The 20,265-nt window shown below is 41.9% G+C and overlaps 1 protein-coding gene across 8 annotated transcripts in view; it reads right to left on the reverse strand.

Annotated features, from left to right (window-relative positions):
- The window catches only part of CASZ1 (castor zinc finger 1), a 204,191-nt gene that overhangs the window by 63,526 nt on the left and 120,400 nt on the right, over positions 1-20,265 (reverse strand). For 5 of the 8 annotated variants that reach the window (XM_069241211.1, XM_069241214.1, XM_069241213.1 and 2 more), the window contains exons 4-6: positions 19,349-19,465; positions 14,394-14,462; positions 1,376-1,466 (exon numbers count right to left, since the gene is read on the reverse strand). In XM_069241211.1, the coding sequence (XP_069097312.1) occupies positions 1,376-1,466; positions 14,394-14,462; positions 19,349-19,465 (277 nt within the window). The remainder of the gene's footprint in view (positions 1-1,375; positions 1,467-14,393; positions 14,463-19,348; positions 19,466-20,265) is intronic. The other 3 variants (XM_069241215.1, XM_069241210.1, XM_069241212.1) reach the window with 2 other exon arrangements.

Genomic DNA, 20,265 nt, shown 5'->3' on the forward strand with positions numbered 1-20,265 from the left:
TTTATTGTGTTCATTAAATAGGATCTCATGAACATCCTTTGAAGTGGCAATGAAGGATCATTATGGTACGATTCCTGGCTCTAGTGGCAGAAGAGATGCAGATGTGTCCATCATTTTCTTATGAGTGAAATCTGAACATAGAGGGCTATTCATTATGAATATGTTTGAGTATGGAACAGACCTAATCTATTGGAAGGTCAACTCCATCTCTGTAGGAGGGAAGTCTATATCCAGTTATGTCTCTACAATGTCCAGATAAAGGGGGTTTGCAGGGATGTGATTAGGTATAACTTGCGCCCACTAACAAATTTTCAGGTTGAATAAAAGAAAGGCACCCAACCTCTGACAGAAATTAATTGTAGTGGACCATAATGGAGTTAGGCTTAAAAGGCACACAAGGGCATGCCACGTAAAGTTAGACCCCAGGGATATCTTATAGGGGCATTAGTGATGCTAGATCTGGCGCCTTTAGGGAGGATTCCAAGTGTGTAGTGACTAAAAGGTGCTTCAAAATGAACTCTGGTCAGGTTTGGCTTTCATGTAGCTATTGTTAGGCAAGGGTCGCACATGCATAGTGTCACCAGCAGATTGGTTCCCATCTGCTCAGCCTATCCCCAATTGTTGGAATGAAATGTTCAGGAATGATGGATCACTAGTCAAGTGAAACATGAAAACACGTACTCACCTGAAGCCTAATTTGATGCAAAGAATTCCTAAAATACCCACTGATGGCAAATCTGAAAAAGGAAGGCCATGACGAATTCTTTATTCAACAACCAACACAAGTCCCAAGCACACAGCCAGGTCACTGCTTCTTTAGCACAATGCACAAACAGTGCAGATTAGCTTGAGAGAATATGGACAAGAAAGAGTACTATCACTTGAAGCAAGTCATAAGAGACCTGGGTTGAGGCAGCAGCAGAGCATGGAAGCCAGCTGTCTGCACAGTTTGGAGGGCAAGGACTTTTGTCACAGAGAAACTGTGCAAAAAGCATCCTATCCCCAACATTGGGAGAAAAAAGACCGAGTTATTGGAAAGTGGTGGACAGAGCTAGTGAGCAGGAATGCTCCAGGGTATATTATTATATATGTTTCATTTTTTAAAAACGTTTTCTGTTTAAGAGAAGCTCTAATAGCCTTGGCTTTAGCCAGGAAATCCCATTAGTCACAAGGACAGGGGACGAGATGTGTCTGGAGGTCTTGACTGTTTAGTATGTAGAACATTTAAGTGCAGGCAGAAGAAGTAGCAATCACCCAGTCTTCCCACAAAGAATCTCACTCTTGCATACACATTCATGCACACACCACCTGCTTTGTCATTTCTAATGTACTTACAATGACGCACGTCAGCACTAACATGCATAGCTATACTCACCTGATAGTTGCACTCTGGATCCAGGCAATGGTAGTGTTCCCGGTACTGATAAGCACAGTGAATGTGCCCACAGTGTTGGCTGCCGGAAAACCTGGGGCAAAAAGAAATAGCTTGTAAAACAGATCACACAGACATGCAGAAAATTATGGGGTACACTGGGAGCTTAGGCGGACAAGAGACTGGGCCTGAACCTTGCAGTGTAAAGGGACAGGTGAATAGAGAGGAGGAGCAGCTCGTTCCAGGTACACACAAAGGATAGGCTGCAACCAGCAGGCTCCCAAGAAGGAAGAAATGCTGACAGGATGCCCGGAAGCAAGAACATCAAGGGGCCACCTGAATGTTACAAGAGTCACATAGACCTGAATTTAAATGACACAAAAGGCACATCGCAAACCATTCCTCCACCCGCCGCCCACTCCACTCACACACCCAAAGCCCGAGGACCCTTTAATGGAAAGAGGTTGTCTTTCTGAAAAATAAAGGGCTTGGAGGGGTGGTATCAAGAGTATGTTGATGCTTGCTTACTGTGTCACTGGAGATTCTGTTGGTTCATAAGTATATTGATACTGGTTATTTTTCTTGTATTCATTTTAGGAGGCTTCTGACTCTTCAACACATTGTTTTATTGCTGTTATGATTTGACAATTTTCACATGCTTTTTCTAATTCACTATTTCTTTCCAAAGCAGTGCTAGCAGTGAGTACATTCCTCTCCCACTGCTGTAGTTGCTGGATTCCAGACTGTTTTTTCTGATTATAGCCCCTGTCTTTTTCACGCTCCTGGCCTTTGACACGCCCACCACCATAGGCTACATCATGGACACGTCTCAGCTTTTTTTAGGTCTCATTTACCGGGTCACTGGAGATACTGTTGGTTCCCAAGCACCTTACTAGAACTGGTTATTTTTCTTGTATTGATTGTAGGAGGTGCCTGGCTTCTGGCACAGTGCGCTCCATTCCTTCTATTGGTTTCATGGTTTGCCTATTTCCACATGTTTATTTTAATTATTTTCCAAAGGCTAGAGGTGTGGGTGCTCATCCCCTATTACTGGAGTTGTTGGGCTCCAGACTGTGTTTTCTGTGCCCCTCCTTTGTTTCTGTGTGCCGACACTTGGACACACCCACTTTTACCTTCACGGGCTGCATCCAGGCAACATCTGCACATCAGATGATAGATCTTAACTCATCACTCAAGTCTTCAGCTATTCCCCCAACTGAAAGTATGCAATAGTGGTACCTCTCCTGAACAAGCCTTCAGTGGGTCTTTCTGCTTCAGTTAATTACCAACCCATGTTTCTGCTACCACTACTGGCCAAGATTATGGAAAAACGTGTCAATTAACATTCAACTCCCCCATGATTATTCTGGGCCTGTCATAATTTAGTTTTCAACTGACGCATAACACCAAATCAGCAGTTTTAGCAATCCCATAACATCTTTGTGCCTTATCTGCTCTTATACTTTTGGATCTCTGTGGCACTTGATACAGTGTTTAACACTAGTTTATCTAAGAGCCTTTACAAATTAGGCATCCGTAAATCAGCTTTGTGATGGTTTGTTTACTTTTTGACAGATTTTGCACTGTCACTATGAAACCCTGCCCCTTCATTTCTTATACACTTCCTTATGGAGTGCCGCAGGAACTCTCCTTGAGCCCTTTACTATTTAATGCCTAACTTCTACCTCTGGCCACGATCATACATTCCTCCAACTTTATTGTATTTCCTAGGCTGACACCCAGCTCATTGTATCATTGTCTGATGATACCTCCTCCAGTCCCAGCCAATTTCAAAATTGCTTATCTGCAATCACTAAGTGGGTGAGTTTTGATTGCTTAAAGCCTAATGACAAAAGACCAAACTTCTACTAATTGGTAATCAGAGTTCCCGAGTTGGTGACCTAATGACCTTGGTCTTCCAACTAACCAAAACTTGCAGTCAAAAACCTAGGTGTTTTGGTAGATGACAAACTATAATACAAACACTTAAATAAGCAACATGCAGCCTGCTGCTGCAGGTTACAGGGTTCTCTCAAGAAAAGTATTTATTTTCTTCCTGTACCTACACGCAGATCTGTGGTCTAGTCCCTTATCACCTCACAAATGGACTGTGAAAATATCCTCTACCTTGGTCTATCAAAATCTTTGGCATCCGATGCAAGTTGTGCTGAATGCAGCCATTCATCTTCTGTATATTCATCGGCTTCATCCAATCTTAACCCATCAAAACAATTAGCATTGGTTTCCTATGGCCATGTTCAAGGCTCTCTGCTTTGCCTGCTGTGCTCTTGATTGGGAAGCCTTTTACATCTCACTCACACCTACTACCCTACTTCACCTTGCGCCTAAAGGATTAATTTCGGACAGTGAGCCAGCATTTTAACTTTTCCAAACAGGTAGAATTCCAATTTAGCAATCTGGCCCCCAAACTCGGAAACAGTTTGCCTTTGCATTTCGTCTATTTTTGATTGACACTTTAACTGATGCTATTTCGACATTTGTGAGTGTAAGTGCAAGGCAAGTGTAAGTAAATCTTATACGGATGCTGATTTTTAGGCACCATACCTTTAGCTATTATACCTTCTCCAAAGCATAACAGAGGAGTCCAAATTCAATGGTCATTCAAATATTTTTTTTTGGGGCTAAGTCTGCAAAAGTAATCATCAGTGCCCTAATGAATATACAACAGCCTTGATGGGAATTTCTGCTACTGGCAAATGATAAGAGCAAATCTGCAAAGAAGTTCTCAAGTTATCTCATTAAAGGTTTTGCGCCTTTGGTTAGAAGTTTGCGACTGTCCCATTAAATATATTGTAGCTCAGCTGAGAGGTCCTGATACAGTTTCTTTAAGATTGTATCAATTCTGCTGAGACGTTCTTCAAGTGTCAGTTTAAACGAGTAGGTACCATGCTAAGATGTTCTGATGTATCGAAATAAAAGTATAGCAGGCCTGAGTAGAAATTCAGAAATTGGCCCATTACAATACGACATTTCTTCTAGGAAGAGCTTTGAAAGTCCAAATAAAGATGGAAGAAGCCTGCTGTTCAGAGCATTTATAACCTCATTAAATACATAGCACCTCTGTTTAGAAGTGCCCATAGAGGCAACATTTAAAAATACAATCCCTGTTAAAAACAAATAGAACTAGTTCCCGCACCAAGCCTCTAACAATCTTGCTGAATTGTATTGGTTCTGACCCATCAGTATGGCCATTCTGCTTAGAAATGCTAGTACATTTTGCTACAAGTACAGTAGCACAGCTAAAGGCATTGCTGTTTTTAAATTTAAGGTTTTATGCAATGAAACAGGGTTGACCCGGTAATCCTACGATTCTGGGTTTGATACAAAAATATGATTCTCTTGGAGAATTAATAGTTATACACAGAGTCTGAATCAGTATATTCATCTTTCCATACTTGTGTGCTACCTTTAATGCAGTGGACAAGATGAGGACTTTTCATAGTCTCTCAATGAGTGCTGTAAGGTAGAGCAGGATTATTTTGTACTTCCTACCAGGGAACACAGTACCGGATCCTGGGGGTAAAATGGAGTTCAGATCCTTTGTTACTCTATCCCTTTCCTCTTTGCTGGGACTACCACCAAATTAAAGTACGCTCTTCTGATACACAATGTTACAAAAACTTGACACAGCATATCTTCATGTTCATTTAACCAAAACGTTACATTGTCTAAACAATATGTTGCTTTGCAAAGGCTGGTAAATGAATTGTTCCGCACACCCAAAGCATTTACCGGTCTCAGATCCAGTCAGCACGTTTTTGTAAATTAGTAAAGAAAGTCCACAACTGTTTGTAACAACTGTCACATCCGACTATTTATCACCTCAAAGTTCCCCTATGCTTTTTAATGCATGTCTTAGTGGCTCCTTTTACATAGGGACATCTTTATGCCAGTTCAGAACTCGAAACCACCCCTGGGAAAACTGACTCACTTCAGTTTTTCCTACGGAGGAAATTTCCTTCTACCCCTTTATTGTGAGAGTACAGGCTTGTTTGGGTGTATTTATAGACTTTGCAGGTATAGCAAAGCTGTATCGGAAAGTCAATGTCTAACAAAACTGTTTGTACTGCCCAGTAATTCCGTGTAACATAGGCCCTCCCTCCTGCGCCAGGTGTGTTGGGATACAGTGAATGTGTTTAAAGGTGCTATGTGTAAGGGAGCTCTGTGTTTGGCAAGATTGGGGATGGTTTCCTCAATCATTCTCTCCTCTTGAATTGTTTTCTAAGGGAATAAACTAATCACCCCCACCCAAACAGCTCTGATGGAAGAAAGTCTGTACAACTTGCAGAGCAACAGCAAGAATAAAATTCCATGTAAGCAGATGCTTTTCTCTTGTCTGACTTGGGTTTGAAATACATATTGAAACAAGGCCAAGTATCTGATGCGCAAGAGGGAGAAAGACTGCAAATGTATGGCTAAGAGATGGTGTAAGGACTATGTGACACCTTAGGGACCAGGTAGTGAATATGGTTGTTAGACCTGGCCCCTTCGGCAGGGTCATGCCCAAACTTTTTTTTTCCTCCTCCTGTTCTTCTGACCTCGTTTTTGTTGGCTTTAGGACGCTGGGCACTTTACCACTGCTAAACAGTGGGAAAGTGCAAATGCTCTCTACTTAAAACATGGTAACATTGGTTTATCTGCTATTGGCATATTGCATTTACTTCTAAGTCCCTAGTAAAGTGCACTACCTGTGCCCAGAGCCTGTAGGTTAAATATTACTAGTTGGGTTGCAGCACTGATTGTGCCACCCACATACAAAGCCCCTTAAACATGACTCAGGCCTGCCATTGCAGAGCCTGTGTGTACAGTTTTAAACTGTCATGTCGCCCTGGGAAGTTAAATCTCTTGCCACGCCTAAACCTTAATTTTTAATACATATCAGTCACCCCTAATGTAGGCCCAAAGGCCTTGGGCAGGGTGTAGTGTATTTAAAAAGCAGGACATGTTTGCATGTCCTGATAGTGAAAAACTCTTATTTTCTTTTTTCGGTACTGCAAGGCCTATCTCTCTCTTAGGATAATATTGGGACTACTATATTACATTTTATAAGTGTAATTTCGAAGTTGGGAGAGATGGGACCCTCAAGTTTGGTGTCTCTGGAATCACAATTTAAAATCATAACTTATGGTAAAGTTGGCTTTAAAATTGTAATTTTGGAAATGTCACTTTTAGAAAGTTGGTATTTTCTTACTTTAACCATGTGGTGCCTTCTGCCTGTCTCCAATACACATCTTGGGTAGCAGGGCACTGGACTCTGTGCATTCCCCCTAGATAGCCGCACACAAAGGGAGCTTAGGTGTCACTTACAGGCCACCTGAATCCTGGTGGGCCATCCTGGGCAGGATGGAAGGGAGGAGCTGACACACCTGACTAGGCAGTGTCCTGTTCTCACACAAAGGATTGCATACCCCCTGTAGTGAGTCTGGAGCCATGGCAAGAAGGGAGGACCTCTTTGCACTTCAAAGGCCCTTCTTTAAAGTCTCCTCCACTTCAAAGACACAACTGGGTATAAATACTGGAACTCTGAATACTCTGCCAGGAAGGACTGCTGGGATGCTACAAGGACTGTCTCTCTGTTGACCCGCTACTCTGCTGGATTTCTGCTTTGCTGAGCTGACACACTGCTGGCTGCCCTCTTGCCTGGGAGTGAGAAGGACTGCATCTCTACACCCCAAAGCCAAAGTAACTCCAAGGGCAAGGTAAGGAGGATTACAAAAATATTGTCTGCTTGACGTTAATGTTCATACAACTGACATATTGTAAGAAATTAATGTATTGCACCACGGCTATGAATAAATAGGTTATTTTTTTACTTATTTAACCAGAATGTAACTATATCTTATTTTGAATGTTTGTGTGCTCCAGACATCAGTAGAACATTGTAGGAAGGAGTCACTGCTTTGGCAGTGTACGTATTTGCACCTCGTGGCAGCAGGCCCGCAGTATGTGGTAGCACTGTATAATACTGAATTTATTACTGACCATACCTGCAGGGAGGTATTTGTGGTATTATTAGTTTTTCTACTGCTGCCTTTTTGTAACAGTAGCTGACTTCAAGGGCTAGCTGGCTTGCCTCCTGTTTTCTGAAGTCTCAGGGACACAAAAGACTTCCAACTCACCTGCTACAGCTCCTGGACCCCTCTTAAACCAGCTTCTGACCCCTAAGATGTGCCCCTCCAGTCCTGGGCTCTTGGAACAGTGTTTTGGCTCCTGAAATCAAGCTTTTGGGCTCTTCATGACTGCAAACGGGCCCGCTCGCACCAGAATCAGTGCAAGCCACCGCAAGTTCATCTCTTCGCACAGCGACTATCGCGGCTCACATTCGCCAGTCTGTGACACCCAGCCATCTGTTCACACCTGCGGACCACAGCCAGCGACGCTTTCCTTGCTCCTGGCGAAATTCTTCCCCATGAATGGACTCTTCACCCAATTCTTGAGAAGGTAAAACTTCAGTTGGACTTATCTGGGGCTGTATCTGACCCACACTTTTGGATTTAACCCGGTCTAGTGCAACCAGATATACCCGGTTGGCACTTTTTGCTTTTAAGCATAATATTGCATTTTAATCTTTCAAAATTCATAACTCAAGTGCTACTTATTGGATTTTTACCATTTTGGTCTTGTTTTGTTTATTGAATTAAGCACCGTGTTTCTACCCTAGTTTGGTTTATTTTTGTGTGGTGTTGTCACAGTTTTAGTTTGAAGTGTTGCACAAATACTTTACACATTGTCTCTTAAGTTAAGCGTGACTGCTCTGTGCCAAGCTACTAGAGGCTGAGCACAGGTTAATTTATGGTGTGTATCTAATTTGCCCTGACAAGGATTGTGGTTACAGCCTGGACATGGTGCACACCTCTGCCAACCAGAATCCCTATTTCTAACAATGGTCAAAAAGATAACTTTGGACCATAGAAAAATGTATGGGCATTGGAAAGTACCTAGGTGGATTTCAGCTACCCCCACCTTGAAGCCCTTGGTTGATCTTCAGTCTTTATCCCAGAAGATGACATGGTTTATCTCTAGAACCTTGCATAGCCACAGCCTTAACCAGCGCAGAAACGTGGTATGTCCACTCGCCTGCCTTCAGCCTGAAAAAGACGGTTGTGTATTCCCAGCCCCATATCTCGTAAATAAGGCCTTAGTGCATCCTCAGCCTTTAACACCATCAAGAAGGGTTTGGATTCCAATGCCTGAAGATGCCCATGGGCCTGGCGCTGCGCTTTGATGATTCCTTTCAGAGTTGAGTGGGATCTGTGTACAGCAGTGAGGTTGCTTTTCCCCTGGTTTATGAGGGGATTGTGTGTTGTAAAACACAACATTTAGTCGGCCTTACGAAAAGGCATGTTTGCTCTCTCCTTGTAGTGCATATGTGACATTCTAACATCTGGGACATACAGTGAAAGCTGCACTTGTGACAGAGCTTGCAAAAATAGTGGCAAGTCTGTAGTCTGTTTAGCAAGGAAAATAAATATAACGTTATGTAGGAATTTGGAATGGATTGATAGATCTATACTTTCCTTGTCCATTTGGATATTTCTCTGTTTGGTTGTAAACACTTGTAGTTTCCCAACTTTCTGGAGCGATGTTAACAATTAAAAAAGGAACTCTATTGCTAGTATCGATGTATAAATTTAACGGAGGTGTTATTTATTTTGTCAGAAAAATAAATAGGATCCATTTTGGTGGCGGCACCTTACATGCTGGAATCAGTCTTTTGAGTCCCTCAAGTTAAGACAAGCATTATTTCTAAATAAATGCTGGCCTCCCCTATGTTTACTTCACAAATGCTGCTTGTGCTGTTCAGATACAGTGAGTAATGGAAAAAAACTTCAACTATAACTAAAGAACGGGCTCAAGAACAACATTACACCTAGGCCCAGATTTACTTAATAGCCATGCAGCGCAAATGCAGCAGCGAAAAATGCTGCGCTGCGTGAGGAGAGAGCTGGAGAGAACCATATGTACAGAAATTTGGCTCTCTCCTCTCCCTAGAGCCAGCGCCGATTTTAGCTGCTGAGTGCCACGCACACACTTTAGAGCCATGGTACTAGGGTGTGTGCACAGGTCTAGCATAGATTTTGGACTGGAAGGGTTTCTTTCCTGTACATAATACTATGCCTAGACACACTTTGAAGCTTTTCCTACGTTGTATGTGTGGTGTGCAGTACAGCACACATGCACAGTCGGTAAAGAAAGGAGAACTGTAAACATATCTCTTTTTAAATGCCTGCTTTTCAGCGGCATTAATTTTTGGTGCTAAATTAATGTTAGTAGATAGAGTTTAACATTAAAAAGCATGGCACTAAGCAACGCAAAGCAGTGCTTTGAGCTGTTTTGCGTTACTTTTAGGGTACTTTCCAGTGCAAAACAAGTTTTGCGCTGGAAAGTAAATAGGTAAAAAAAAAAGATTTTGTGTTGATTTGTGTCACTTTTGTGACACAATCATGGCGTAAAATCTTAGTAAATATACCCCCTAGTTTCTTTTTTTCTGAATAAGCCATATCAATAGTTATCCCAACTGCCTATGGACCTCCATGTGTATCAATATGTCTTCAGGAGTCATGTTGCTATGTTCTGCCATATGCAAATCTTTAGCACTCATGCTGCTAAGTTCATCAACATGAAACTCTTCAGGAGCCATAGTGCCAAGTTTGGTTATCTGGATGACCTATAATTTTCTGATTTATGTGGTGAAGAGTTTGTAACTTCCAATACGTTGTAACCAACATCTCAATCTGTCAAATGCAATGAGAGTCAATGGCAATTGTGGTTATCTGCTTTTCTTGAATACACGAGGGAATAGTTGATCTAATTGAAAAGCTTCGACTGATATTTCAAACAGTTTCCTCAATAGTCCATTGTTGTTTGCCTCTTTGTTTAGTCCCAGTATTTTCTGTTACTACAAATTAATTAATTTCTGGGAATTATGCCTGAAAATAAAAGTGTAGTATTTGTTGATCTAGCTCCCACTCTACACTGATGTCAAGCTGTATGCAGATTTGTATAACAAGTACTTGTTTACTTGGAGCACATCTGCTACTTCACTGTATATTCTTCTTGATCACCTAGTATCAGGTGTTCTGTGCTGTCATGCCTGCCTGTTTTCTGAGAGTGTCCTTCATGGGGACCAATGTTAATATACGCTCTCCATCGTATAACAGGTGCATTCGTAGTAACGGTTACATGAGGTATGGGGTATGAGACAGATCTGCAATATAAATGAGGATCCATCCAACACTGCAGACTCTTGTGAATTCTTAGTCACAGCTATCATATCCTCCTAGGCTCCCATCCTCTGGCCAGTGACTATTGAGCCATTCCTGTAAAAGTCTTATGTACAGTCAAGAATGTGGCAACAGTGGTATATAGAATGCTGTCATTTCCAGCTAATGCATCACTGTTCTCACTCTCGGAGTCTGTGATGTAATGTGAAGTGGGATGTTTTTCTGAAAAGGCCGTATTTCCTTGATGCCTAGATACTTCCACATGTACAAACAATTTTCCAGAGTGGATGCAGGGCTTGACCACTTTCTATTCCTTGTAAACACCTAGCAGGTAAGCATGCACGTCAATGGCACAGACTCCCCACCTTCACTGTCTTAATTCTCCCATTATAGTCGGTTAAATTGTTCCATAGCTATATTTACACCTAATAAATATCCATACACAGATATATTTACAATAGTTGCAATGTTCTGTTTGCATCTTTCTGACCTTCTTACCACATGCACTGCTCCTTTTGAAGGTGGGCCGCCACTGCTGAAAGGCACTTGGAGAAAACCTTGAACTTGAAACCAGCTATACAATAATGAAGGTGTGACAAATCCGTAATGATAGCCACCCACCACAACACATGGATTTCTTTTGTATTTGTGATGCATTTGGATGTGAAAAGCATCTCTTGGGTCTGTGGCTGCTTGGAGCGCCTGCCTCCTTTTCACACACAATGGTACCATTTGGTGTTAGGGCATTTTTTGAAGAGTGTCAGTACTGGTTCAGTGATGTGGTGTGAACCTGGTCCCAATATGCCCTCCTTTTCTTCAGTGTTAAAGTATACTGATATCACTCCTTGTCCTGTTACAGTTTGCGGCACCTTCTTGATGTTTGAAGCAGCAGCAGAAATGCTTCCAAACAAAAAGCTAAAAACGGCCATTATTTGTCACCGATCCTCATGAACTGTGATTCCTCAGCCTTGAAATAAATTACATGAGGAATACTTGATCAATGGTCTTCTACACTCAGCTTTCCAAGTTTATGGAGTGTCACATCTGCGGCAGGCCCACGACTGTGCTTGTGACTTAGGTCCCCAAGCTGGCTGACTGTTTCCCCACATGCACGCTCCTCCAGAACAGGATCTGTTTGAGGAATTTGTGTGCACTGCCACTTGGACGGATGCTTTGAATCATATGGCGGCTGATACCCATGAGAAGTGAGGTTTGTTGAGAAGGTGGCCCATTTGAGGGAGCACCACTTCCATGAAAACTGCTTTTCTTGCCACAGAGCCAGTGACTTAGCCGTCTCGGTGCCCTTTTAATTCTATCAAGTGCTTCATCCACTCCCTGGCCAAATAACTGTTCTTGTCGCACAGCAGATTAATGGCCTGCAGAACCCACGAGTGTCTTCGTAACACAAGGCCTGTAATTAGCTGCTGGCTTGCTGTGTCAGCTGTGTCCAACGAGGCCTTAATGCGTGTATTAACAGTCGCTTTCCCTTCTGGTATTATTATGTTAGTTTTTTTCCCCCGTGTTCTTCTGAAAGAAGTTTCATGAACTCCATCATGTCATCCCAGTGCTGCTGGCCATATCTGCACAGTGGAACAGTTTTATCAGGTGTGTACCAGGTAACTCCAAATACCACCTTCTCCTCAATGACCTCCAGCTCCTTGCTCTCCAGGGAGGTCTTGATGTTGGGTTGAATTAGCAGATTGCTGGCTGTTATGGCTAATACCAGATCTGCTACAGCATGATCCGAAAAGTATATTGGACGCTCTAGTGCTGCACTGTTCACGATTTCCTCCATAGCTATCAATAAGCTCGGCCTGGCTGATGAAGACGAAGCTGCTTGATATTAGCACTTTCTTCAGCATTGCTAAAACGTACTTTCCAAAAGTCAGTGTTTCTACAGGAAAATAGGGGCAGGGACTACCCTTCTTCCTTCATCATAACACCATATGTCAGTGAAGCTTTCTGTTTTACAGGGTATTATGTAGTCAGTTTATCAGGAAGGAATCCCTTAACCAGATAAGATTTTGTTTCCTAGATTAGGGAATTGCTTGGCTGCCTTTTAAGAAGGCTGCTTTTGGTGTTTCTGTTGAGGCCCATCATCTCTTACAATAAGAATGGAAGTGAATCATTCTGAGTTTCCTAATCTCGTTGAGATCCGTGGGTGAGAGTATACTAAACTTTTTCTTGAAATGGAATCCGCTGTAGGCCTGTTTTTCAGGACTTGGTCATGTGAATGCCTTTTCAAAGGTTACCCTTGATTTGATATGGTTAACTTTGGCCCATTTGATTTAAAAGCCTAAGATGACATCTGTGTTATGATACAACATGTGATGGAAAACTGTTTTGAGCTTGATCTTTGAAACATAAATGGGACATCCATTGTAGAAAGTTCCCTTTATAGCCAGCCAGGTACTTCTAAAAGTCTCCCACAACAGCAATTACAGAATGTTTCATTGTTTGATGATATCTGCATGGGTTTTTAAATCTATTGCGACATAATTCGCAGTATGGTCCATTTAAAGGCTACAGATCTCCGACTTTATCCAGAAATCATCATGTTATGTTTTGTAGCAGCATCAGGGTATATTAGAGACCTTTTGTAAAATGTAATGCCTTTGAGTTTACCAACCTTCACATCATCTACCATTAGTCAGCCCATAACTGCATGTCCACAATCAAATATCAACCAGCCAAGGGAACTATGGAGCCTTGTCTAAGCATTGAAGACCTGACACTTAGAACTCCATTTCTGGAGAGTGGATGAAACATGCAGTATCACCTTTAAACCTGCTACTGCTACGTAACTTTAAAGGATATAGAAAACGTCTGTGTCTAAATTGCTTTGTTTCACCTTGGAGTGCCAATCCTGCTGAAACAAATTGTAGACCGTTATTCCGCAAGATCGATTTAGAGAAGTAAGAATACAACATCTACAGCTGCATAGTCACAAATACTTTCCACAGATCAATTTAGCCCATTTCTTGCTCTGTCTCGTGTGCACTCTACAGCTTCTTCTCATCTGTCAGCTCTTTCCTTTAAGTTTACTACCCACAGGTAGGTCACTGTCTGGCATACAGAGATATCACCATGCAGGTTGTAATAGTAATAATTTTTAATATAGTTGTCAGAATGCAAGGTCATCAATACATGGTCATCAGAATAAGGCATAAAAAGTTGTTAGTCTACAGCAAGCAGGGGTATCAATATGTAGGAATCTCAGTAATCACACGCGCTGTTGTCAGGACACAGGATTGATAATACGTCAAACACCATGTTATCAATATGTGGCATGTTTGTTTATCATTAACTGTCCTGCTGAGGTCTTGGCATACAGGTTTATCCACCCATGTGGTTACACATTTTTAGATATACCATGGGATAATCCCACATATATAGAGGAGCTCCTCCCATGATTGTGCAGACCATACTGGCTCAGGCAGAGGGGTCAGGTAACCCGCGCTTGGTTTTCAGATTAAAAGCCTAGCTTCACTTTGTTCAGGAAGAGGCAATCCTATGGTCCGGCATCTCATCCTTGGGTCTTTTGAGCAGATAGGTGAATAGGTTTGTCCTGGGTTGGGTGCTTCAAAGGTCAAGTAGCAGAATAGGAGCTGTTGTTATATGGGTATATATTTCTTTTCACCAGAATCGCCCTTCACCCCAGTGAAAATCAGACGAAGTGGATAAATCTGAGAAGTCATATATCCTGTAGATCAGCCAAACAGATATAGTACCACCAACACCCGGCTATTAAGGAAAGAAGAGAACAGGCGGCATACCTGGCAATATATTTCTGGTAAATATTAACATCCTCGATGACAGCTGGTTTGTCTGTGGGCAGTCCGTTCCTATTGAAAAACACACGGAGGGGCTGGTTAGATTACACCATAAGCCACCATTCCGCCACCCGCCTACCCCCAGTTGTTAAGGTTAAATTATAAACCTTTATAAAGAGCATGCCCAGTACCCGCTGCCAATCTGCCTTTGAAGCCCTTGGTTTACAGGCAAGTTCATAAATTTCTCACTGACACCTGGACTCATTGGTTAAGGCACCAAGGGGTCCAGTGGTGGGGATTCAGAGGTATGGGCTCAGTTATACAGTATCTGCAGCAGGGGCTGGGGATAACATGTATGCACTGTGGCTCTTTTAGAAATATTATAACTTATTGCATAAAAAAGTTGCATCTTGTAATATAACTCATCCCAGTAGAAGCCGAATTAAGTCAAAGCATGGTACAACTATGCACAATGATGACCAATAAAAAATGACACTTACTAAAATGAAGATTAAACCAGGACAGGGCAGTCTTGGAGGAGGCTTGGGTTGAAGGTCTCAGAACGTGTCAGCAGAGGGATTTAGGGGGTCGCTATCCTCTCTTTTCTCCTCCTTAGGCAATCTAGCTCTCCTAGCACTTCCGGAGATGTTTTTTTCTCAAATGTTCAGGTGGTGGCCTCGATTTTCCCCACCTCTTTAAGAGTTAGTTTCTCTGAGTATGCCTATTAGCACTTTCTAGAAATTGGTTCTATCTCACCTTACAGGGGACTCTTTCACTCAGTCTCATCTCTCTACCTTCTTTTGAAACAAGCCTTGTTGTCTATCACAACCTTTGAAGTAGTTTTCCTCTCACTTCTACAGAAGGAAGTCTCTAGTACCTCTTTGGAAAAGGGTTAACCTATCACCACTTCACAAAGCCGCACTCCCTTTCATGTTTTCAGAAGGTAGTGTCTTGCTCCCTTTTTCAAGGGGTAGCCTTACTCTCTACCATCTCATCTGGTGGTACCTTGAGGTATTTTTCCAGGTAGTGTTTTCTATTATCTTTTTCGAAGTTATCCTTGTTCCGTACAGAATCCTCCGGAACTAGGTACTCTCTCAAACCTGTTCAATAAGTATTTTAGTTTATTCAACCCGCAGTAGCAGAGAACACCATTTTCTTGTATCATGATGACATTTGTTTATTTTATCTCTTTAGAAGTATCATTCTATGGAGGGAGTTCTTTGCTTATCTGTTTAAGAGAGTCCCTGTCTCTTTCACCCTTTAAAGATGTAGTTTTGTCACGTATTTGGGAGCTATTTCTCTGAAATCTCCAAGAGGTACTGTCTTCTACCACTTCAGGACATACATTCATTATGTTCTTTTTGAATGACCAAACAGCAAATTTGTCTTCACCTACACGGGAAATTGACCCTTTTGATCTCTTCAGGTAGTAGTTTCCATTTAGTTTCACCTCTTCTGGAGGTAGTTCCTTTCTCTCACTTATTCAATAGGTGTTCTCATCGTCTTTTGCATGTATTCAGGACACAGTCTTTCTTAATTACCTCTACAAAAGTTTATTTCTCTCTCCTGCCTCTTTGGAAGACATTCAGCTAATCTATTCAGGGGGCACCCTCAATTCTCTCACTTCCTCAAGAGACAAATTCTCTAACCATTACAGGAAGGAGTTTCACTTTACCTCTTCAGGGGATTGTTTCTCTCATTGTCAGCTTTAAGTGATAATTTAGCCTCTTCAAGATAGCTTCACTATCCTCTGTATGTGGTATTTTTCCTCTGTTGACTTCTCTGGGGCTTAATTGTTGCTTACCCTTTCAGAATTAGTTTCTTTCTGACCTCTTTGGGGGTAGCCTAATTCCTACACCTCTGAAAAGGGTAATTTCTCTATGTCACCTATTCAAGAGGTAGTTACTCTCCCTTATTTTTTCAAGACGTTAGTTGTCTAGCCTGCTACTTAAGGATACATCCTTATTGGGTGCATCACCTACTAGTATCTCCATCCTCTTCTAAAAAGATAGCTTCACCCTGCCTACCACTCTTCGAAGCTTTCCCCAAATCCTCTCACCTCATCTGGAGAAGTTTCTTTCTCGCCATTATAGGAGTTAGTTTCGCATTTGGTCACTCTGTTTATCCACCTCGCTATTCCTCTTCTGGTGCAAGCCGCACACTCTCAGGCACATCGTCAGGACACAAATTCACAATCCTTTACATACTGGCTTCACTTCCTCTCACTTCACTGAAGTAGGCTATCGCTCACTTCCTGGGGCAGTAGTTTCTTCTCTCTTTTTCAGTAATAATCTTGCTTTTTTTCTATGTCTTCAAGAGGTAGTTTATCAAACACCTCTTTAGGTGACAATTTCGCGCTGACCTCTCAGAGTGCAGTTTTTCCAAGTCTTGCCTCTTCAATGTGCAGCCTCACCTTCTACCACCATTTATGCTTAAGTTTATAACTTGCCTCTTTAGAATGAATCTAACTTTCTGTCACCTGGTCTGAAGAAAGCTTCTTGCCACTCAATCAGTAGGTAGTGCCTCCTTCTCTCACCGCTCAGTGAGGGAGTGGTGCTCTTTGACACCTCCTCTTGAGAACGGTTGCCTTTCTTCTTTTGAGATACGTTGTCTTTGGAGTTTTCTTTTTGGGAGTATAAACCTTTCATGTAACCTCAACCAATGGAACTATTGACCCTCATGCTTTTCACTATGTTTGTCCCTTCTTTCTTTTATTTCCTAATTTACTTAATTTAAGCCTGTTTCCACTAGAGTTCCTTACTCTTCCCTACAACTGTTCTTAATTTCACACACTAGTGACTAAGGCTGTCATTATGAGTGGGCAGTAGAAATTCATGTTTTTTCCCCGCTCCAAAATTAACAGCTCTAGGGGACACAGTTTTTCTGGTGGTGAGGAAATAACAAGAATTCCAACATTTTGGGAAATAACATGCACTGACTGTGCCAATCCCTGCATATTTTTCACCAGTATTCCACTACGTGACTTTGCCAAATTTCTGCAGATGAAGTCTACGTTTGGAATAGCACTCACTAATGGTGTTCCAGCTAACCTCATAAATCTGATGGGACCGGTTTTGTCAGTGACCTGACTCAATGGAATTAACGGACCACTTGTAATGAAGACATAAAAGTGAGTATTATTTGTTTTTCTACGCTCCTACAATTTGAAGGTGGTGTATGAGAATATCTTGTGTTGCCCATGAATGAATGAGAGAAAAAAACTGAATTGCGAGGAGCTAGATGTTTGACATATTGATTATTCAATAATTATATTTTAGGCATATTTGCTGTATAAACAGAGATGGTGTTTTGATTTTATTGTTATGGGGTGTGGGTTGATTTACCTCTCCAGGATGGAACTTTATCGTATTACACCTGAGACATTATTGTTAAAGGTGGTGCTCTGAGGAATCATCTCTGTTGACATTTGACGTTTTGTGGTGTAACTATTGTGCATGTCAGGTGGGTTTTGTGATATCAATACCTACGGTAGAATCTTGAAGAACTTGAGCTAAGAAGTCTGGGCTTGTAACATCACTTCAGTCTGGCGGGATTATGGGGAGTTAGTTACACTTGAAGAGATACAGATTACTAAGAACCTGCTTATTAGAATTGGAAGAAGTCATATTGTTATGCATTGCTAGGATCCCAATGGCTCAAGCCACCCGGGTTTCAACCATTGGAAAGGACATCAGTAGTTTACTTATCAACAAAACTGTTAACTCTATGAATAACCAAACAAAGGGTAATAGAGTACAACAGAAATCACACTGAAACTGCTGAGGAAAACTACTGAAAGTGACCTTCAGTATATGTCTCCACCACCAGATCACACTACCGGGCCTGATTCTGTCCTTGTCACGTGGTGTACAAAAGTTTAATCACATTAGATCTTAGGTAGGGCAACTCACAACCTGTTGACAAAGCAGTAGAGATATAAAAATAAAAAATGCAACAAAGCCCAACTGTGGAAGCCCATGACAATCAGATTTTATATTTGAGGGCAAGGGTTTACGGGAGGTTCTACTGAAGGTCACAAAACATTTGAATTGATCGAAACATGTCAACCTTTGGCCTTCTCACCACTAATCCTTGTTATTAGATTGGTGACATGTATGAAGTTACTGGCGTATCTTTACAGCCTCACATCCTACTGTGTCCATATGAATCATTATTTTTTGCTTCCCTACAAGCCCTTCCTTTGTTTTGGCAGCATGTTTCTGTTTTTATTGTTGATTTATATTTTAAGTTGTATGTGAAAGAAAAAGTAATGTACAAGCTTAAACGCCAGCCTGCTTCTGTGATTGAGTTTGGATATTGTTGACGGCTGCTGCTCTAGACGTACAAGGGCTACATGCTCAGGAAGCTTGCTACTCCACCTTCCCATGTTGTACCTAGCATGTATGGAGTGGGTTTTCTCTGCTGCTGCTGGAAATGAGCTGGTTCTGTGTGCATGAACAGAATTTGTATGTGTGCTGCCAAAGCTACACCTATTCCTTGTAGCAGAGAAGCTGAAACAGATCATGCTGTACTGTCTCTTTTAGGTATTTGTAAACTGCTGCTCATATGATACAGTTTCTCTCTGCAGACTCCCTTGTAGAACTATTCCCTTTGCTGCATCGGTTGTATCTGAGAGATCCTTCAATTTCTGAGTCATGCCCCACCTTTGCGATGTATGGATGAAGTATGCATTGTTGCTGATTGTGCAGTAATTGTTGCATACATGAAAGACATTGTACTGCTGTTCTATGTTTTTCAGTGTGAGGAAAGGCTCCAGTGCGGATGTTTGTGCTTCACACGTGAGAAAGAAGCAATCTCTTCTGCTGCCCTTGCTGCGATGCTCACATTTGTACTGTGGGGTCGATTTCAAGTGAGTATGGAAAGTTTGTACTGATGCTGCTCGTGGATTTCATGTATGTGTGTAAGAGAAGTTGATAATGACACTGGTTATGCTGTACCTGTTCTGTGTGAGGGATGCTTGCAGTTCTGGTGAAGCTTGCACTGTTGCTGCTCGTGCTGTACATGTCATGTGTGCGAGGGAAGCTTGCACTGCTGCTGCACGTGGTGTAGCTGTTCTGTGAATAAATGGAAGACTTCAGTTTTTAGTGCATCTAAATGGACACCTCTCACACAAATTGTTAAAAATAAAAAAGTAACAAAATATCGATTTTATAACAAACTTGAAAACATAAACAGATGTCAGCCACTTTAAGGCGATGTAATCCGAGGACGCACCCTGGGCGGGTGGCTGTGGTTAGAGAACTTACATTAATTAACATGTTTGTCTGCCTTCAAATCATTCAAAACTGAAAGCATCAGCGAAATGGAGCCCAGTGAAGGCGAGAGATGCACAGGGTGTGCGCATAACGCACCCATCCACTATGCAAACCTACAGATAGTCCTCGATGTGTTGAATGGAAAGGATGTGGCCAGTGCATAGGACAGCCTTGCTCATGCATGTTTAGATTTTCACATATAAGGCAATTAGATGGCCTGATAAGGTACCCAGCCATCTTAGGTCTGTAAACCCACACTAATGACAAAGTGTGCGCTATATAATTACGTCTGCCGTAAAATAACAAAACAGAATATAGTGCTTTCTGAGAAAATGGTGTAAATCGTTCTTCAGCTCCTCGTCTCGGTATATGTATGTAAAGAGCAGACACGATACAACAGTTCTTAATACGATGTCCAGATGTAAAATTCATGAGGTATTTCTACATCACACTCAGTCGTCGTCAATGAGATTTGAGCCCTGCAAACCGCCTGCACCTCTTAACGTCCCTGCTAATCATGCAATGTGAGCTCTCTTCCGATTGGTGCATAGCGATGGACAGCCTGCTGCTGCACGAGCATAAGACGCAGCACACGTGAC

Source organism: Pleurodeles waltl, chromosome 6, assembly GCF_031143425.1.
Source record: "Pleurodeles waltl isolate 20211129_DDA chromosome 6, aPleWal1.hap1.20221129, whole genome shotgun sequence".
Classification (NCBI taxonomy): Eukaryota; Metazoa; Chordata; class Amphibia; order Caudata; family Salamandridae; genus Pleurodeles; species Pleurodeles waltl.